The sequence below is a fragment of the Corylus avellana genome, chromosome ca8, assembly GCF_901000735.1.
Source record: "Corylus avellana chromosome ca8, CavTom2PMs-1.0".
Lineage (NCBI taxonomy): Eukaryota > Viridiplantae > Streptophyta > Magnoliopsida > Fagales > Betulaceae > Corylus > Corylus avellana.
In genome coordinates, this window is record NC_081548.1 from 21,314,014 (window position 1) to 21,335,166 (window position 21,153).

The 21,153-nt window shown below is 35.6% G+C and overlaps 1 protein-coding gene and 1 non-coding gene across 2 annotated transcripts; both read left to right on the forward strand.

Moving 5' to 3' along the window:
- The first annotated feature begins 549 nt into the window (after window positions 1-549).
- On the forward strand, window positions 550-21,056 carry LOC132189169 (pre-mRNA-processing protein 40A). The gene is made up of 29 exons (XM_059603754.1): window positions 550-721; window positions 3,430-3,492; window positions 4,197-4,262; window positions 4,357-4,689; window positions 4,783-4,980; window positions 5,965-6,029; window positions 6,220-6,289; window positions 8,553-8,605; window positions 8,716-8,773; window positions 8,880-9,256; window positions 9,364-9,436; window positions 9,739-9,837; window positions 9,965-10,033; window positions 10,116-10,193; window positions 10,384-10,470; window positions 10,592-10,626; window positions 10,751-10,856; window positions 13,620-13,700; window positions 13,783-13,875; window positions 13,940-13,993; window positions 14,067-14,183; window positions 14,320-14,418; window positions 15,789-15,836; window positions 15,906-15,998; window positions 17,944-18,051; window positions 18,157-18,221; window positions 18,358-18,460; window positions 19,872-20,564; window positions 20,654-21,056. The coding sequence occupies exons 2-29, from the start codon at window positions 3,460-3,462 to the stop codon at window positions 20,789-20,791; spliced, it is 3,492 nt and encodes a 1,163-aa protein (XP_059459737.1). The 5' UTR covers window positions 550-721; window positions 3,430-3,459; the 3' UTR covers window positions 20,792-21,056.
- On the forward strand, window positions 2,238-2,363 carry LOC132191177 (small nucleolar RNA snoR111). Its single transcript, XR_009441207.1, has one exon. It is a non-coding gene; the product is annotated as a small nucleolar RNA snoR111 (small nucleolar RNA).
- Window positions 21,057-21,153: the final 97 nt, after the last annotated feature.

The window sequence follows — 21,153 nt, forward strand, 5'->3', positions numbered from 1 at the left end:
CATATTATATATGTATAATTTATTATTATATAATCAAATAATTTAATGATCAATTGATCATGTGATATAATCATATAAATTATAGTGATAATATATTAATACTCAAATTGTGATTTAATTATTTTTTTTAAAAATTGTGATTTAATGATAAGTGATTATGTTATATGTATAAATATTTTTATAATTATAATTATAAAAATATATTATATAAAAATGCGGTTAGCGGTTACGGTGAGTAGACTTAATAACTGCTAACCGCTAGGCGGTTATAGCGGTTAGTGGTTAATGCAGTTAAGCGGTTATAACGGTTAGCAATTAGCGAAACTGCCCGCATTGACACTCCTAATAATCACATTTTTCACCAAGATAAAAGAACGGATTGGGGCGGGTCTAGTACGGGTTGGGTAACAAAAGGAACCCTCTCAAATAAAACGAAGCCCCGAAACGGCAGCGCTTAACATTGAGTGACGAGACACGGACTCACGGTCGCATCGCACGTAAATTTTGGAAAACGGTGAGTTTGAAGAGTACGATAAACTCTCTCTTGGACTGCTTTATTTTTTTTCCAATTTTCCCAATCCCCCTCTCTATTCTGCAACTATCTTAAACCCTAGCATCTGAGAAGCCGACAGTGAGAGATCCAAGGCGTTCTCTTCTTCGCCGTCGACAAGCGCTCGTTCAGAACTTTATCGCACACTGCATATCCTCCTCTGCCACAGCTGTATGCTTACTTTTTTTTTGGTTCTGTTCTCCTTTTCTTATATCGACTATATTTGTATTGTCAATTTGTTTATTTGTTTGGTTGCTGGAAAATTAGAGGATAAAAGATAGGAAAAGAAAAATTGAAACTAGATGTGTGGCTACAATTTCTAATGAAATTGAAAACGATTTGAGAAATTGTGATTGATTTTCTTGTTTGGGGCGGAACTAGATTTTTTAATTTTTTTTTTTTTTCTGTGGGGGAGGCGGAACCTTCGTAAATACATAAGCTTAGACAGATTAGGCAGCTTCAGATAATCATTCCCAGCTGCCATAAACCTTGTTTCCGTGGATTGCAAATTACATTCTCATGCTAGAAGTTAAAGTGACTTTTCCCAAGGATCTTACCATTTTATATGGGGTCTAAGGAGACAAAAGCAATTTGTCAAGAGTTCCTCAACTCTGAAAATTCCATTTTTGGAGTTAAAAATGTGGTGCAAGGAAATGGGGGGCAAGAAATTAGCTATGGTGGGAGGAGGCTACTTTTTAGGGAGAGAGACACCAATGAAGTCAAACAAGAGGACATTAATATATATATATATATATATATATATATTTGGATACCACTTAATTACTCTTTTTCTTTGTACTTTATCAACGTGGGACACAATACTCGCAACAAATCTTTCCCTCACTTATGAGTCCCATCCACATTGCCCCAACTCCCCCTCGTGTGTGAGTTAATTACACAAGAATGTCACATGTACTTCAAGAGCCACTACTCTTTTTATTCGAGTCGAACCAAACGCTTCAAAGCAAGACACTTGTATCAGTAGTGAAAGCTAACCATGACTCTAATACCAATTGTTAGGGAGAGAGAAACCAAGAGAGTCAAACAAGAGTACATTAATATACATATTTAGACACCTCTCTAGCCCAAAAGCCAAAGCTAATGGGCTTGGATCCACTTAGATATATTGACTACTCTTTTTCTTTATACTTTCTCAATGTGGGACATAACACATATAAGTGCACTCACAACATTAGTTATAGTGACAATGATAGTGTAGTTGATTGAAGGTGTAGGAGTTAACTTTCTGCAATGGGTTTTCCTTGCACTTTTATGTTGGGATTAGTTACCTTACCAAATTGGTATGAAATTTTATTTTCCTGGTATTTGGTGAAAGTGCACATCTGAACAGACTGATTTAATTTTTTTTCTTTCAAATTTATACATGTTTTGTGCTTCTGTTATTGAAATAAGTACAGGTGGCAATGGTGCACACGAGAGAGAGTTAAAAAATAAAAAAAAGGTGTAAATCTCAAACTATATAATAAAATAACCCCATAGACCTTTCTAACACTAGTTAGAGAACTTATCCTAAGGTTCGGCGCTTCCCTTCATCTTCTTGAGCGAATCGGTAAATAGGGGTAGGGTTTAAGCTTGGTGTTATATCATTCTTGGATTTGTCTGATAAACCATTCATATTTTAGGGTTTTTCTTTTTGTTTTGTTTCAATCAAAGCCTCTGTTCTGTTCAAGATAATCGGAGACGGTTTGTGTCTGTGTGTTTAGAAGAACAGCGAGGTATAACAAAATCAACGGCCGAGATATCGTTTCAGTCGTCATATTGTATTGGCGATTTGATTGTTGCTCGTCCACATTTGTTATTTCATTTCTTTTCTTTTACTTATCAAAAAAAAAGAAAACTTATCCTATAGGACTTGACTGAATTAACTTGAATAAGTCTTCTTCACTGCAATGTGGCTTCCGCCATTTGGAATGCTCTTTTCAGTTGTTTTGGGTTGTCTTGGGTTATGCCTAGACATGTTGTTATTTGTTTGACTTTTGGTGGTCCTCTAGCAGGCTAAGGGCTGCTGCGGTGTGGAAAGTGGTGCCTATGTGCCTCTTTTGGTGTTTATGGAGGGAATGGAGTGATAGAAACTTTGAGGACAGGAAAAGGATGCTGGGGGAAATTTTATCTTTGTTTTACGAAACATTATATCTTTGGACGGCAGCGTTTGTGTCTCCTTTGTTGATTAGCTATAGTGAATCCCATGTTCGTTTTGCTCTTTCTAGTTAGGAGGTTCATTTTGTATACTTCCTGTGTACTTTCAATGAGATTGGTTTATTACTTATCAAAAAAAGAAAAAAATAACTTGAATAAACCGGAGAGAATAGAGAGATGACATGATTGCAAGGGAATAATGGAAAATATGGCTTTTGATAAGATTGAATGGAGAATTCTATGCTTAGACTGTTAGTAGTTGAAATTAAGATGTTTAAGTTGAGCTGAGCTGAAAATATGTTCCTTCCTCTATTATGGTGGGTTTCAAGTGAGCATAACAAATATTCCTATTGATGGGTTACAACTATAAAGATTTAATATTCTTTTCTTGTTTTGTTTTGTTTTGTTTTTGCATTCATTTCTTCATATGGTTGAGAACATTGAAACCTATTAGTAGATATGAAGACTGGCATGAAATATTAAGAAATAATGCAAACATGTGCTGTGTAAGTCTGCTTAGTTAGTTTGATACCAATGTGTGATAGGTGCAGACTTGTCTGAATTGCTGCTACACAGCTCTTGAGTCAATCATCTGACCAGCTAACTTGACTACTTAGGAACAGATGGATGCACATTGCTTTTCCTTTTTGTGGGGATGTAGCTCTGTATCTTATTGATCTTTGATAAGATGTTATTTCTCATGACTTAGTGGTTTTTTACAGCTGTTTGAGGAGGCTTGCTTATGAGCTGAAATGGCCAATAATTCCCAGTCCTCTGGTTCACAGGTAGCAAACTGCTAACTTTTGGCTTTATAACTCATAATCTGAACTTTGTTTGCTCAAAATTATGTATGGAGTATAGTCATATTATGTATGTAGCAAACTGCTAACTTTTGGCTTTATAACTCATAATCTGAACTTTGTTTGCTCAAAATTATGTATGGAGTATAGTCATATTATGTATGTAGCAAACTGCTAACTTTTGGAATCTGAACTTTGTTTGCTCAAAATTATGTATGGAGTATAGTCATATAAACGATGGTGTGGTTATAAATCGATGACTACGCCAGTTAACTAAGCTGTAGTGAGTTCATTTAAATCTCAAACAAGTTGCTCTAGCAAAGGTTTCATTGAAGAAGGTTGAAATGTGGTCACTTTGACCGAGTATCTGGATATCTCAGTCAATTTTGTTAGGCTCTCTCAGATCATGAAAAATTTAATTCCTACCTTTTTAGATGTAATAAGGACGTGATGCTTTCACTTTTTCTTGAGATCATCGTTGGTCAAATCATTTGTAAACATTTTTATACACCTCTTCTTTAGTTTTTGTTTGCTCAATTGCTTAATCGTTTTTAAATGATTATGGATTTTAAAAAAATTCTAAATTTACCTCACACTCGCATTTCCTTTAAATCTTATGCCATGCAACATGATGTTTATAACTTGTTTTTTTAATATTTTTCCTCCTGGTGTCGATTTCTGTGGATTAGCCACTTCGGCCTCCTGCAGCTGTATCCTTGGGTCCTCAAAGTTTTGGTTCATCTTTATCTATGCAGGTAATTTTGTTGTGTCCATATTTAGTGACTTATATCATTGTTCTTTTATATGAATTTTGAATTACCGTTTCATGGGAAATTTCTTCCTCTGCAGTTTCGGCCAGTTCCAACACAGCCAGGACAGCAATTTGTTCCATCAGTATCTCCACAGTTTCGGCCTGTAGGGCAGGGTTATCCTTCAAATGTTGGGATGCCTGTGAGTCAAAGCCAGCAACTGCAGTTTTCTCAACCAATTCAGCAGTTACCTTCAAGGCCAAATCAGCCTGGGCATACTACGCCACCATCCCAGGCTGTACAAATGTCTTATGTTCAGACAAACAGGCCACATGCATCTGTTCCATTGCAGTCTCAACAAAGTGCCCCCCCTTTAACTAATCATATGCCTGGCTTAGCTGGCTCGGGGATACCTATCTCTTCATCATATACTGTAAGATCTCACCAACATTTTCCTTCTCTATGTGATTTGCTTGATTTTGTAGCCTATCTTTTGCACTTAATTACGTTGTTCTGCCTTCTTCAGTTTGCACCGACTTCTTTTGGCCTGCAACAAAATAGTATGAGTATATCCTCCCAATTCCAGCCAATGTCTCAAATGCATGCACACGCTGTACCTGTTGCGGGGCAACCATGGATGTCCTCTGGAAATCAAAGTGTAGCGCCCATTCCACCAGTACATCAGACTGGGCAACAACCTTCAGTCATTTCTTCTACAGATTCTGTAATTTTTTTTTGTTGTTATTTTTTATTCATTTTTGATTCATTCTAATCACTTCATTACAAAAATTACCATGGTCATGTCTTTTCTTCATGCTTTTCTTTTTGATGTTTCTACTTAACACGTTTATGATGTGATATTCTTTTTAAGATGCTTGAAAAAATATATTCTTGGCTGCAAACTAGTATATGATATTTCTCAATATTTAATACATTTTAATATCATATTGTTTTGGAGGCAACATTTCATGTATAAGAGTCTTACTTCCTACAAAGTTTTTTCTTTTCATTTTATTTGTTGTTTTGAAATCTCATGCTGGCATCCTTATGGTAAATCAAACTGTCAATTTCATCTGAGGCTCTTTATTTTAGTCAAGTTAAGTTTTTGTAGACTAGGTTTACTTGCTATCTTGAATAGGTTACTGATTTTTTCACCATCTACATTGTGACGTTTTAATTTCAATGTCATTGATCTCCCTTGGTGTTATATCATCAGCATTACTGACTTATAAAAAAATAAAAAACAAGTCAATTGAGCCCCTTTACTCCTTTTTTCTGAACATAAGCTTAGTAAAATATGTCAAGTAATTTGAACAAAAATGTAATATATTGGAGGGCAGGTAATCTGGGAGGTAAGGTTATTACTTTAAGGGAAGTTCAGTTGCAAGCCTTGAATGGTAGATGACTGATATTTTGAAGTAACCTTATGGGAAATTCAGCAGTAACATAAGAAACTTGAAGTTTAGGCTTCTGATAATCGCGCGAATTAATAAATTTTTTAAGCCTTCTTGCTCCCTTGGTGATTAGTTTTAATGATTTTCTTGTACTTTTTTCTACTCCTATTTAGGTGTTTCTCTTGTATACTTCCTGTGTACTTGGGTTGCGCTTTTAATGATATTTTGATTACTTATATAAAAAAAATTATTTGCTTCTGTTTTGTGAAACCTGACTAATTTTGGTTTTGGAATTTCTAATTTTGGAATTGCAGGCAGGAAATGTTCCTAGTCAACAGGCATCTGATTGGCAAGAGCATACATCTACTGATGGGAGAAGGTAATTTCCTGTTAGGGCTGCATACCTTGTTTTTTATGCTTATCTCCTGCAATGTTATCTAAGATGTTGGCTTATGCTTTATCCAAATAGTTCATCATTTTGATTGATCTGGTTTAACACTGAAATGGTTGACTGCATTCTGTGTTCTTTTCTTAGCTGCTCACCTTGACTGATTCATACATTTTACCAGATATTATTACAACAAGAGGACAAAACAATCTAGTTGGGAGAAGCCACCGGAATTGATGACCCCAATCGAGGTGATTAATATTTCTGATTGGTAGCTATTGTTATGTTTAGATTGTCATCTCCTGTTCTCTGTTAAACATGCCATTGAAATGTTCTGGTATTCCCATATATTACGTTCTCTTTATGGATGCTGACAATTGTTGCCAGATTAATCATATTTGTTTTATGCGAATTCTCCTTTTATTTGCATGTGCTTCCACTGGTTTGTAGATGTCATGGCAAGTTTGGAGAAATTTAACGACTGCTCTATATGCTCACTATGAAGGCGGCGTTTCACTTTCTCAAGGCAGGCAACCATTTGTTATTTATATCTTGTTTATCATGTAGGGACGATTTTAATCCAGTATTGGTGGTTGGATGTATTTGACCAATGTCAAAAAGTATTTGTTTCCTCCCCCTTCCCCTTCTTCCTCCTTTCTCGTCAGTGGTGTTGTAGGATGACGAATCAACTTCACATCTATTGTGACAATAGTTTGCTACTATAGTCTGCTTTTGTGTTGTTTTGTTTTTTCAAATGTTTTGAGATTTTTTTTCCTCTTTTTTTATTTTTTATTTTTATTTAAAAAAAAAATTGTCATTTTCTCTCTTATTGTGCAATTGTATTTTAGATAAATGTCATTCACACGTCTTGTTTGTATGCTTCAAAAAATAACAGTATATGCTGCCCATGATTCTGTGATATTTTGAAACAATTATTTATCCATCTTTTATGGTTTTTGTCCTACTTTGTAACATTTCTGCATGCTTTCTTTTGTTGTTTATGACTTGTTTGGTGTCTGGTTTTTAAAGGGTATTTTAACAGGTACACTTAGGTGCTACTGATTTTGGAGGTATGAAATGCTGGGTCAATGGCACTTGCTCCAATTTTAAATTGTTTGTGGATTTTATTTGTATCCCCCTATTTATGGTTTTTATTTTCTCAATTTAGGCTTTCTAGATTTCTTTGTGATGGAGTTGATTGTAATTTTTTTTTGACACAGAGCAATTGATTTGCCTACTCTTGTGTTTTCTTTTTTTTTTCTCCTGAGAGGGGCAAAGAGCGCTGAAAATGTTCAAAACATAATGGTTACTATAAAATACTAATAAGCTCCTATATAACATTAAAGGGGAACCTTATGTTTTAACCCACCTGAAAGAATGGGTTGCTTGTCAAATATAGCAACATCTTTGATTAGCTACAAATGGGCAAAAAGTTTTCTTCGGGAGAACTTTATCATGGGCAAGTGATTTTTTTGGAAAATTTATGGGATGGTTTCATCTTGTATTATGGGTTGATATAGATCATTGAATGTTGGCAGAATAGTAGAAACTTGCTGACTAATTTGCCTTTTTATTATGGTTTCATCATGGCTCTTCTTTTGTAGCTGAACATTGGCATATGGCCAGAAACTTGTAGATGCGTTCAAAATTTGAGGCCATAAGGGTTCACATTAAATTCTGAGTTCCATTCTTGCTTCAATCCCTTGTACATGTTTTATTATTGTTTATGTTTAAAGCACTCATCTGGCTACATTGTGCCGTTGTGTGATTTTTGCTATTAGTGTTTCATACATGGCTCCTTAAGGGATTTTACTCGTTTATTTTGGCCATAGTAGGCCATCTGATAATATTTTTGGTTTGGTGGGGTTGCCTTCAGAATTGGTTAGGTTAATCTAGTGCAACCATTTCTGAATGCCTTATGCCTTCTGGATTTCTTTGATGTAATGTGACACAGAACTTTATTTTTGGTGCCAGTCATGGTTGGTGTTGGGGGTGCTTTTGAGTTATTATTGGATAGACAAAATATGTGGTGATCATTGCTGAAATTAGGGCCACGCTGCACCTTTTTGATTTATCCATTACATATTCCATTTTTAGTTGCTGCTTCATTTTAATGTGGATTTTTTAATTTGCTTGGTTTTTGTTTCGTATATTTATTTGCATTTGCTGCTATAGGGGGCATGCATGTCATTTACAAAAAAGCAAGAATTTTAGCTTGATGTCCTTTGCCTTTTAATTCTTTGTTTTATATAATTTGTATAAAAATGTATCTATTGTGAACAATACCTAAGCGTGCAGGTAAGTCTTCTGTTCTTCTTAATTGCTTTTATTAAATGCGTTCCTTCTTTTCCTGCCTTAGCATGTGTTAATTTATCTTCAGGTTAACTTGTTCCCCCCACCCGGCCTCCCTTCCCCTTTTTTTGTGGGTTGTAAAAACATTTCTGTATTGTTTCTTGAATAATCTACTCTTATTAGTTTCATCTGCTCACTCGATTATTATTGTTGTTGTAACAGAAGGCTGATGCATCGACTGTTTGGAAGGAATACACTTCTGCGGAGGGAAGAAAGTGCGTTATATCCTTCCTTTTCTGGCTAACTTCATTTTAGAGTAATTAGTGTTGTTGAGTACCTTTTTAATGCATCATCTTGTGAGATATAATTGGAGTGGCGTTTGCAGGTATTACTACAACAAGGTTACAAAGGACTCTAAATGGACAATTCCGGAGGAATTGAAGGTTTGTCATAAGTTTGTTACCTTTTTTTGTTTTTTGTTTTTGGAAGGGGGGAGGGGGGGTTGTGTGTGTGTGTGTAGGGTTCTAACTTTGAGATGCTTGCTTCTAGTTGGCTCGTGAACAGGCTCAAAAAGCAGCTAGCCAGGGAACACAACCAGAAACAAGTGGGAGTTCACATGCTTCAGATGTTGTTGCTGTCTCCTCAGTTGAAACAGCTGTGGCCACTGCCTCAGCTGGCTCCAGCACTCCTTCGACATTACCTGGGGTTGCTTTGAGCCCAGTTCCAGTGACACCTGTTGTTGCAGTTTCTAATCCTTCCCCTGTTTTGGTTTCTGGATCACCAACCATTTCTGGTGCACAATCTACTGTATCAACTAGTGCAGTTAGTATTCATCACCATGCAGTAGCTGCTGCTACTCCACCTAGAGCTGTTTCAGGAAGTACTGGAGTTCCTGACATTTCAATGAATGCCAACCCAGCACCAATGTATATACTTATTTTGTTGCTTAAATTTTGAAGTTGTCTTGATTGTTTTTATTGATGTGGAAAGGGGTTTGGTTTGAATGCTGCTTTGTATCCTTAAATTATTACAGGAGTCATTTAGAAAACCTAGCATCTCAAGAATTTCAAGGTTCTATAGATGGAGCTTCTGTGCAGGATATTGAGGTATGGCTTATTTTTCAGCAGATCTTTCTGAAAGTCTTCAATTGTGCTTGTATTTTCAATCATGGCCAAGATTGCCCTGCGTGCTGGTTGCATATTCTGGAGAAAAGCACAGGATTTCCTTTTCCTTCAAGTGCTTCTCATCTAAAATAAGCTCATAACAACATCTAGCTCAAGTTGCCGTTCAAAACCAGATCACTTTTGGGCACCCATTTGGAGAACACGTTTACCACCTTGTCAAAAGTAGGCACAAGAACAAATACTTGATTTGTTTTCATGACATGTTTCTGTGGTGTCCCTGGCAGGAAGCCAAAAAAGGAATGGCGGTTGCTGGAAAAGTTAATGTGACTCCTTTAGAGGAGAAACCACTTGAGGATGAACCTTTGGTGTATGCCAGTAAGCTGGTATTAACCTATATTTTTACGTCTTATAGAATTTATTGTTGAGAATTGTGAAGCATGTCATCATCATGGGCTCGGCACCATCATCTTTTGTCTCTATTGACTTATTTTTATGTGCTTTTGTATTTAGGAGGCAAAAAATGCATTCAAAGCTCTGCTGGAATCTGTTAATGTGCAGTCTGATTGGACTTGGGAACAGGTAGCTTAGCTGTACCTTTCCTATTTTCACCATTTCTCATCTGTTTGTAAATGCATCTCAATGATGTTGACTACTAACACAGGCAATGAGGGAGATAATTAATGACAAAAGATATGGGGCTCTGAAAACACTTGGTGAGCGGAAGCAAGCATTCAATGAGGTAAGCCTTGTGTGCAACTTATATGAATGGCTTTGCTGGGATTTTTTTTTGGTTTGCATAAATGGAATTGTTTTTGAAGTCAATTCAGCCTGAATATTCAAGCTTTACCTGCTTCATAATTTTCTATGTATGCATTGCATAATTTTCCATCTTTTTGTGACACAAAATTGGTTATATCCGTTATTTTCAGTACTTAGGTCAAAGGAAGAAACTGGAAGCTGAGGAGAGGCGCATGAAGCAGATTAAAGCTCGGGAAGAATTCACAAAGATGTTGGAGGTATGTTGTGTGAATTTCATAATGGCTCTTTTTGCCATTTCTTTACCTATAGCTGATTGATATGATGCATTTTTCCCGCCCTAATATATATTTTTTTTCTTTCAATATGATGTTTTTTCAGGAGTCCAAGGAACTCACGTCATCTACCAGATGGAGGTTCATGCCTTTCCCTGTGCTACAGAATTTTTGACTTTGTGTTGCCTTATATGCTGTAGATTTTGATCCTAGGTAGCAAGCAAAATATTTACGATTTTCTGACATAAGCTTTTGTCCTGGTCAGCAAAGCTGTTAGTATGTTTGAAAATGATGAAAGATTCAAGGCTGTTGAAAGAACTAGAGACCGGGAGGATCTTTTTGAAAGCTACATGGTGGAACTTGAAAGAAAGGTAAGAAACTGCCATTTCATTTGCTCATGTAATAAGTGTGAATGGGGGCTCCCATATTTAATTCTGGATATTTATTCATAAGTAGTGTCCATGTTGTTTTGAAGATCAAGAAAGGTCAATGGAAGAGCTCAAAAAGTTGCTTATTCAAACATTGTTCCATTGGACCAATGCTTGGAGTGTGCCTAAGATTTCCACCATGTCTCAATTTTTATATTTATGTTCCTCTTTTTGCCTTTAGTGGAGCCTTTCTTTGTATATTTCCTGTGTACTAGGATTGGGCCTCTCTGCACTTTTCAATGAATCACTTATTTATCAAAAAAAAAAAGAAAAAAAAAAGTAGTGTCCATGTTGTTAAAGAGGAAGGGGAACAATCTTATGTGAATTATGTTGAAGTTTCATGAATGGGCAAGTAGTCTTTGTTTCCTCATCATTGTTCTTACTCTGTTGGATTTCTGAATATATTTCTTTTACATATGCTTGCTAGTCAATGAATTAGATTATTACAAGCAAACCTTAAATAGTTTTCTTTCCCGTGGTTGCTTCTTGTTTATCTCACGATATTATCCTATTTATTTGTTAGCAAAAATAGTATTTGTTAATTTGTTTTTCATAGATGATGGAAGTTTTCCAAAAGAACATGCTTTTGGAGGAAGACTTCTCTAGGGATTGGTGTAACACTCGGATCCCATATTGGGAAGATGATGAATAACTCATATAGATTGGACGGTTTATAAAGATAGTTATGAGTATTAAGTCCTATATTGTCTAGTTACTAGATGAAATTGGGCTTTGTAAAGAATTTCGGGGAAGCTCAAAATTGACTGGTTCTTTTAGGGTGATAGTGCAAATTTGGTTAGCGCTTTTCTTTGATCGTTACAAATGGTATCAAAGCCATTTAATAACACCAAGTCATGTGGTACTGGAGCACTGCGTGACGTGGCTCTGACGAGGACGACATGAGTTTAAGGAGGAGTTTGTAACATCTCGGTCCCATATTGGGAAGATGATGAGTAACCCACGTGAGTAGATAGTTTATAAAGATAGTCATGAGTGCTAAGTCATACATTGCTTAGTTACTAGGTGAAACTAGACTTTATAAGAAATTCTAGGAAAGCTCTAAATCGACTAGTCCTTTTGAGGTGATAGCGCAGATGTGGCTAGCGCTTTTCTCTGGGTCGTTACAATTGGAGACATAGGGAGAAATACTTTTGTTCTCTTGTGCTCTCTCTCTTTGGCTTTAGCTCCATGTTCCTCTGCTCCATCAAACTTGTATTTTCACGTATTCAAACCCTTTTTTTATAGGCCAATAATATTTCTTCTCTTGTATTAGCAATCAAATACACTTCAGGGACTCTGGTTTTTCTAAGTCAATGAAGGTGTTCCTTCCATCTTATATTGTTTGTTTGGTTCTTTTTGGATCTTAAGATCTGATTTTTAATATCAGTGACATCACTGATATGTTTGTTTATCCTTGGTTTTGCTCCTTTTTGTGACAACATAGTGGTTAAAAGGCTGACTTTCCCAAACATAAACATATGGGGATTTGACATCTAGAGTTCTGTTCGGATTAAAACTTTAGTTGCTAACTCTGGGATGGCTTTTATAGCTTATTAGAGCTTTTTTTCCGGTGTCTATCCTCATTGTCTTTCCCATCTTGTCAGTCATATCTTAAAATTTTCCTTGCTATACCAGACAAGAACTCTGCTTGGACATCCAGGAAGTCTTGTTTTATTTTGTAGGGTGCATAAACTATGAAAAATTGAATGAGAAGCAAACTATTGTGTGCGCATTAGTAAAATATCTTATGATGTTTTCCAAAGCATAGGTAGCCTCTAAGGGTTGGCTCAAGTGGTAAAGCCTTTAGTCTTGGTGGCGTTTCCATCAAGTTTAAGGTTTGAATTCTCTTGGGTGCAAACAATTCCTTGGGCCCAGCCCGATCCGCTTGGAGGGGGCGCTTTACACAAGTCCGAGATTTACCTAACATGGGTGAGTATATGAAGTGGCCTTGCCTTGGAAGGTTCCTCGTTATCGGAAAAAAAATGCATAGGTAATGGATATCCCATGGCGTACATACTTTCAGGTTGTGATGTTGTTAACTGGTTCAGTCTTATTTTACTTGGGGACTGATAATGAATCAAAATTTGAGTTTGGAAGCAGTTAAATTAGCATTGATGTTCCTTTGACAACTTGATGAAGGTACTTTTTTTTTTAAAAAAACTTTAATGTGCAAGTTAAAATCATTAATTCTGGTTCAAAAAGATATGAAATAGGACCTCAAAAGATTTTGCATAATGCAGTTACATAGATAAAAAATATACACAATTATAAAGACAGGAAAATATACATTTTTTTTGATAAGTAAGACAGGAAAATATACATAATTGCTGGGTGGTATAGATTGAGAAAGACGCTTTAGCTAAACTTGTTATCTATGCCCTTATGATGAAGGCATGGTTAACTACCTTGTGATTTGTAGCGGTTCCTTTTCTTTATTGCTGAGTCACAATTAGACAAAAAGCAGGCAGGCATGGATTTACAGTAATAGATGGCTACCTCAGTTGCTAGTGTTATTCTTTTGCATCACACGGTTTATCTGTTTTTTTTTTCTTCTTTTTTCCGCTTGACTTACTAATCATGAACAAACTATCTCTTTTAGCATTTTTTAAGACTATATTTGTCAGCATTTTTGTGTCATTCCCTTATCATGTGGATAGTCGGACCCTACCTTCTGTTTATGGGTTGATGTGTGACTGGCGACTGCAGGAAAAGGAAAAGGCTGCTGAGGATCATAGGTTGAATATATCAGAATACAGGAAATATTTGGAATCCTGCGACTTTATTAAGGTACATCTTGAAAAATGTGGCATATAGAAAAAAAATTACTTTGATTGTATATTCTTTAGACTTTATTTGTCTCTTAATGTAGGCGAATACGCACTGGAGAAAAGTTCAAGATCGCTTAGAAGATGATGAAAGATGTTCACGTCTTGAAAAATTGGAACGTTTGCTCATTTTCCAGGTATTCGCCTTATTTGTGTTTTATCATATTTTCTGGAACTATATGTTGACATTGGTTGTGGCAGGACTATATACGCGACCTGGAGAAGGAAGAAGAGGAGCAAAAAAAGATACAGAAGGTAGAATCTATCTTTGTGATTACTAATTTTCTTCTAATATATGTTCTCATTTTCATTTGTGTTCACATATAAGGAGCAATTGAGGCGAGCTGAGCGGAAGAACCGTGATGAGTTTCGTAAGCTTATGGAGGGACATGTTGCTGCTGGCATTCTCACGGCTAAAACTCACTGGCGTGATTATTGCCTAAAGGTGCCTTATCTGGTCCAATTTTTGTGAAACAAATGTAAAGAAGATTGCTTAAATACAAAAAATTGGGTGAATAGGAACTGCTTCTGGATTACAAATTGGTTCTTTTGTTTAGTTTTTTCTTCTTCTTTGTATTTAGGTTAAGGATTCACCTCAATATCAAGCTGTTGCATCAAACATCTCTGGTTCCTCACCGAAGGATTTGTTTGAGGACATCGCTGAAGAATTAGAGAAACGGGTAAATTTTCACTTTTAATTTTTGAATGTCTTATTTACCCTTTCTCTTGGTTGGAAAAGAAAAATATATAACCATAAATATTTGGAGGTTTGCATGATAAAAGTGGCCAAATAGAATATCTCCAATTATTGCAGTTGGCAATGTATTAATTGTATACGTATGGGGATTTTTCGATTTCATTGATATGTGCTAAAACCTTGATGATTGGAAGATGGGAATTACATCTTTAACTTTTTCTCATTTCTTCACTCATTCAATTTTGGTTCTTTTTTCTTTTTTTTTCAGAGATGAGGTTTTTGTTGAGAAGCCTCATGTAACTTTGAGATATAGGACTATTACTTAAAAGAGTTTATTTGAAAACTGTTTATTACTTATAAAAAAAAAAAGAAATTCTGGATTGGAACACGAGGTTACACTCTCCTTGAATTTGAAAAATGAACAGCTTTCTTGAGTTAAAATGTTACTTTTAGGATGATAACTTGCTAAACTTCCTCTAGACATGTGTAATCCTATTTTATGTTGTCTGGTAATTGTTTTCTAAAAAATTAATAATAAAATATTATTATAAAGTGTCAAGTTACAACTAAAGTAGACCACCTGAAGTACACTAGTGTTATGCAATGGGATAAGCCCATATTAAAAGAAAGTTATCATGCCTGATGTGTAATTATTCTACTTTGTTCTTTGTTTTTTTTCTATTTTTAATTAACATAGTTTTCTTATGATACAAGACTTTTCTGCCCTGACTTGATCAATGCATTAGCATCTGATCAAAGTTGCACATGCTGTTGTTTTTTTCTGCCTGAACAAGATGATTTCTTTGGTGCTAGATCTAAAGTTTACATTGAACTATGTAATGTATGCAATTTAAGCTTATCAACATCTTTATGTAATTGTTGGTTTTCTTTGCATGTATTCCATTGGTGGTGATAGTAGTTCTAGTAGCAGCAGTTCTAGTAATAATTATGATAACAAACACGATAACAACAAATAAAACAAATGGCACAAAACTCAACCTATTGCCAAAATCTTTTCCTTTTGATCACATCTTCAGGAAATAAGATCATTCATGCTTCTTGTTCTATTGTCGATTAGCTTTAGTTTATTAATTTATCTTGATGTAGGTTTAAGGCAGCTCCTTGAAACTTCACTGTGTTGAAATGCTGGCCTAATTTAAATGGTGAATTCAAATAATGTAATTAAATGCATTCTTAAAAGAATCAAAAAGGGAATATACTTGATCCCTTGGATTTGTTTTTCAGTAACTTATGTAGCATTTGGTTCTGTATTTGATGATTTGCCTGAGGTAATGGGAAGTTGCAATGCTTATTGTTAAATATTTCTAACATCGATCATTTGCTTGTTGACAGTATCATGATGACAAAACTCACATCAAGGATGCAGTGAAGTTGGGGAAGGTAGGATATTATGAAGTTGTTGTTGTATCTTCCCTCGACATTTTTTTAATTTCAATTTTTTTTTCGCAGTTTGCCTTGGTGTCGACCTGGGCGTTTGAAGACTTTAAGGCAGCTATTCTTGACGATCTTGGTTCCGCACCAATATCAGATATCAACTTAAAGGTACCTTAAAAAAAGAAAAAGGAAAAATAAAGTGTTATTGACCTGTTTTTGTGACATTTATCGTGTCTGAAAAATCAGAATATGTAGAAATATGTTCAATTTAGATCTATGGTTCAATTCCACTTCAGCTCATTGTCATTTAATGGGTTGATGCCGAATGAAATAAATTCATGTTTGAGTAGGATTCTAGTTCTCTGAAAATGATATCCTTCTTGAGTTTGAATTTTTTTTCCCTGATGGACATCACTCCTTTGAGAAAGCTTATAATTTTTCTTTTTACTCATCTAATCAGAAGCTAGGCATGCTTGCATCTAAATTGACAAGAATCACTTTTTATTTTTTTATTTTTTATTTTTTATTTTATTTTTATAATTATTATTATTATTTTTTTATGAATAATAATTTTGTTAAACAAAAGGGCAAATCCCTCTTACATGAAAAGTATACAAGTGAGCCAACATCCTATAGGCTTCTACAATTTAAAAAATTAACTAGTTCTACCAGATCCGAAGAAGAGAAGTTAGGAATATGTACAACCCAATCCAAAAGAATCTCATAAAAGATGATTTTAAAGAAAGTATGTTGGACTTGCAGTCCTAGTAAATATGCTGATTCCTTTTCTCCAAATGCTCAACATTATGAAAGCAGCAATAACGTTCCAGATGGTCCCTTTGGGATGTCTCTGCCTCTGTACCTTTCAACAATGAAGCAGCTCTAGGATGTTGCAAGGTATAACCCATGAAACCCTGAATAAGTTGAGGACGGGTATCACTTTTGTCAAACGAATAGTCTTTTTGACTGTTTTCTGATAAGCAATGGTCTCTAATCAATGTTTAAAGGATATGCTGACCTTGTCTCTCCAACTTTCCGGCTTAGATTCAGTTAAAGTTATTTGAAAACAGGCAATTCTTTTTATTAAGAGGCTTTTGAGGCATTAATGCAAGCTCAAAGATATTGTCTCATGTTACAACCATGGTGCTTAAATCATCTGGTGCTCTTCATGTGAGGCATAAATATAACTTCTTCAACAAGCTTTTAACTTCTTTGTTTCATAAGACATGGACCTATTTTGGTGACATGAACTGATCCCTGACAAAGACATGCAATTATATCCTTCTGATAAGTGGTTTTATTAAGGGTTTTTGGCTCTCTTGTATACTCTTTGTGTACAAGTTCTTTGCCCTTTTCTTTCAATAAAATTATTATTATTCATAAAAAAAAAGAATTATAAATGCAGGAGACCATGCAACGTTATGCTAGCTACGAAACTTAGGGCTACTTGTTGCTAAATTCCCCCTCCCCCCTCCTAACAACCTTATTCTTAGGACATTTAGTAACCCTATGGATGACTTTTTGTTGCCGAGTTCTTCACTTGCATTAATGGGAGGAATCTATCTTCTGCGAGCCTCTGAGCTGTTGTCCCCCTGATTCGAATGCAAATCCTGCTTGTGTAGGAACAAAAACTTTAGGTTAGGTACTGCAAAAAGTGAAGTGGGTATTTATGGTGAATATTGGTGTACTGATTTGTTCTCTCCCAAAATCTCTCCTCTTCATGGTTTAAAGGAACTGATGGATACGTTACTTGGGTATGTGTAAGAGCTAAGTTTGAACTGTACTTCTTGATACCAGTGGTTGTCATATTTCATCACTGAGAATCTGCTGTTTTGCTACGCTTTTGTCATTAATGCTTTTACATGTGGCCTTTATTGCTCTGCTGTATTTGTGATAAGCAACATTAAGTCCATCCCTTGTGGGAGTGGGAGTGACCGAGGTGGAGAGGCTTTTTGATTGTGCTGTTGAACAGCCAAAAAAACCTTGCTATTGTTATCTTTTGAAGTTGAATCCTCACTGTGGTTACTAAGTATGCATGATATATAATGTGTATAAGGTTTGTCTGTACAATGTGTTAAATTAAATATTTTAATCATACTGTACTTCTTTGAAGTTTGTGTTTGAGGAGCTATTAGAGAGAACCAAGGAGAAGGAGGAGAAGGAAGCTAGAAAGCGTCAACGTCTTGCCGATGACTTAACTAAACTACTGTACACATTCAAGGTATAATGAGACAATTGTTAAGTGGGACACATATATTTCGATTTTGCATTGCTAGACTAAGTAGATTGCTTCTATCTAACTTCTTATTGCCGTACAACTTTATAGGAAATTACTATATCTTCTAATTGGGAGGATTGTAAACCACTTTTTGAAGAGAGCCAAGAATATAGGTACTGCAAACACACCCCACCCCCCCTCTCTCTCAAGAACATGTTTTGCATTCAATAAAAATATATTTATCCTTATGCTAGCTGTATTATATCTTCCTGTATTTTTGGACTTCCTTTGATCTTGCTCCTTGTTCAGATCAATTGGGGAGGAGAGCTTTAGGAGGGAGGTTTTTGAGGCATACATTGCACAATTACAGGAAAAGGCTAAAGAGAAGGAGCGCAAGCGTGAGGAGGAGAAGGTACGCAAGTCCTGTCATCTTATTACTTTTCTGGATATGGCTTTTAGGACTGAGGTCATGCACACAAATATACGTTTTAATTTTTTTTTTTTTCTTTGGAATGAATGTTTGCTTTTGAAAGAAGATGATTGGAATGTCTAATACGATCTGTTTTTTTTTTTTCCAAAGATTTAAGTAGGACTCAGAATTAGTTCCCTAAGATACCCTTGTCTAATGCTATTTCTGCACGTGTGATAATACTAAGAACTTGTTTGAGATTGTGTTAGGAAGGGTAAAAAGTACTTTTAATACTTAGAAAGTTGTTCCAAACAAAAAGCTGGCATGTTTGATAAAAAATTCCAAAAGTATTTCTTTGACTTTTTTATTCTAAAAATGTTCAAAACACACTTTTGAGAAAAAGCTTAAAATTGAAACTTTTTTTCTAAAGAGCTCTTTTTGACTTTAAAAGTTCTACTTCCCAACGCAATCCCAAACATGCTCTAAATATTACCTGCTATGGAGCATCTCTGCAATGTGTAACTCGGTGCTTAGTTCTCTTTTCAAGCAGTTCTGACAAAAGTTATTGTTCTTGAGTAGGTACCCTTGATAGAATTTTTGAAGCTGATATAGACGTGAGTTGTGTAATCCATTTGGTGAAATTGAATCTCTTGTTTATCATTATAGCTTTCAGGTGTCCATGTATTTTTTGGATAGGTAGTAAATTTTGTAAGAAGAGCGCAGAATTTGTGTGCCACCTAAGGGGTAGCTCAATTGGCTGTGGATCACTCTTCATGAAGTAAAGGTCACTAGTTTAAGTCTCCCCCTTTTTCCTCCCCTTCGGCCAAAAACTTACCGAAGAATTTGTGAGTCTTCCTAATGCGCATAAAGTATACAAGAGTAATACAAAAAATAATTCAAGGCGTCCATGTACTAAGTTAATGACCTTATAAAATTGTCATTTTACACCTGTGTTTATCATGTTGATGAAACCTCCGAACTGACCAGATTGACTAATATTATCTGTTGCTCCTGAATATAAGCTTTGTAATATGTGAAAAGTGTTGATTAATGTCTCTTTGTCTGTCTAGTGCCTAATTTGAGAGAATTACTTATGAGTTGTTACAAAAAAATTATTACGATGCGGTTGTACATGTTTGGTGGGTTTCTGTTTCTTTCATTACTCTCATTTCTTGCTTTAAGTTCTGTTTCTTGTGAAAATGCCGAGCATCTGTGTTTGTTTTATATCAAATATGCTTTTATAGATAAATAAAAAGGTTAAGCATCCTGTTTACCTTTTACTCTAAAGTGTCTGGGAATCTGAGCTTCTGTCTGGATCTTGAGGCATTTTATTTGAAGCTTTCCTAGAGGTGTAAATGATATTAAAAAATATCTATTTGTGGTGATTTGCAGCACTTACTTTAATTCTTTGCAGGCCAAAAAAGAGAAAGAGAGAGAGGAAAAAGAGAGGCGAAAGGAAAAAGATAGAAAGGAGAAAGATCGGGAACGTGAAAGAGAAAAGGGAAAGGAACGATCTAAGAAGGATGAAACAGATGGTGAAAATGTAGATGTGACCGACAGTCATGGCTATAAAGAGGATAAGAAAAGAGAGAAAGACAGAGATCGGAAACACCGGAAGAGGCATCAAAGTGCCACAGATGACATAAATTCTGATAAGGATGAGAAAGAGGAGTCTAAACGATCGCGTAGACATGACATAAGTTCTGATAAGGATGAGAAAGAAGAGTCTAAAGACTCTAAACGATCACGTAGACGTGAAATAAGTTCTGATAAGGAGGAGAAAGAAGAGTCTAAACGATCACGTAGACATGAAATAAGTTCTGATAAGGAGGAGAAAGAAGAGCCTAAACGATCACGTAGACATGAAATAAGTTCTGATAAGGAGGAGAAAGAAGAGCCTAAACGATCACGGAGACATGAAATAAGTTCTGATAAGGATGAGAAAGAAGAGCCTAAACGATCACGCAGACATGAAATAAGTTCTGATAAGGATGAGAAAGAAGAGCCTAAACGATCACGCAGACATGACATAAGTTCTGATAAGGATGAGAAAGAAGAGTCTAAAAAATCACGTAGACATGGCAGTGACCGCAAAAAATCAAGAAAGGTATGTGAATCTACTTTTTGATATTATATTTGGTACGCTATATACAATGACTGCAAAAGGTTTTTACTTTTCCTGATGTTTCTTCACAGCATGCATACTCACCCGAATCAGACGGTGAAAACCGGCATAAAAGACACAAGAGAGATCACCGGGATGGTTCCCGTAGAAATGGTGGATATGAGGAACTTGAAGATGGCGAGCTTGGTGAGGATGGGGAAATCCAATAGCTTGTCTCTTTAGCGAGAGATTCCTTACCTTCACTAGTTAAGCTCTGGTGATATGCATGCAGTGCTTTAACACTCCCGCGATAAATTATTTTGCACTGTTGAAGTAGGATTCAAGTATATTGTGTCATTCATAATCTGTAGAAAGAGTTTGTTCATATATTAGGTTGGGGATATTAGATGATGCAGGTGGATATGTTTTTCATATAAAAATGATCCTTTCGAAGAGTGATAATCTACATGATTAAAGGAATTTGGTTGGATGAAACGTCTTGGTGCCTTCTTTGTGCAACATTGACTTTATTTTTAGTTCTCTAAATTATCACTCTACCATAAACATAAACATCACATTTTCTGGCCGTTGA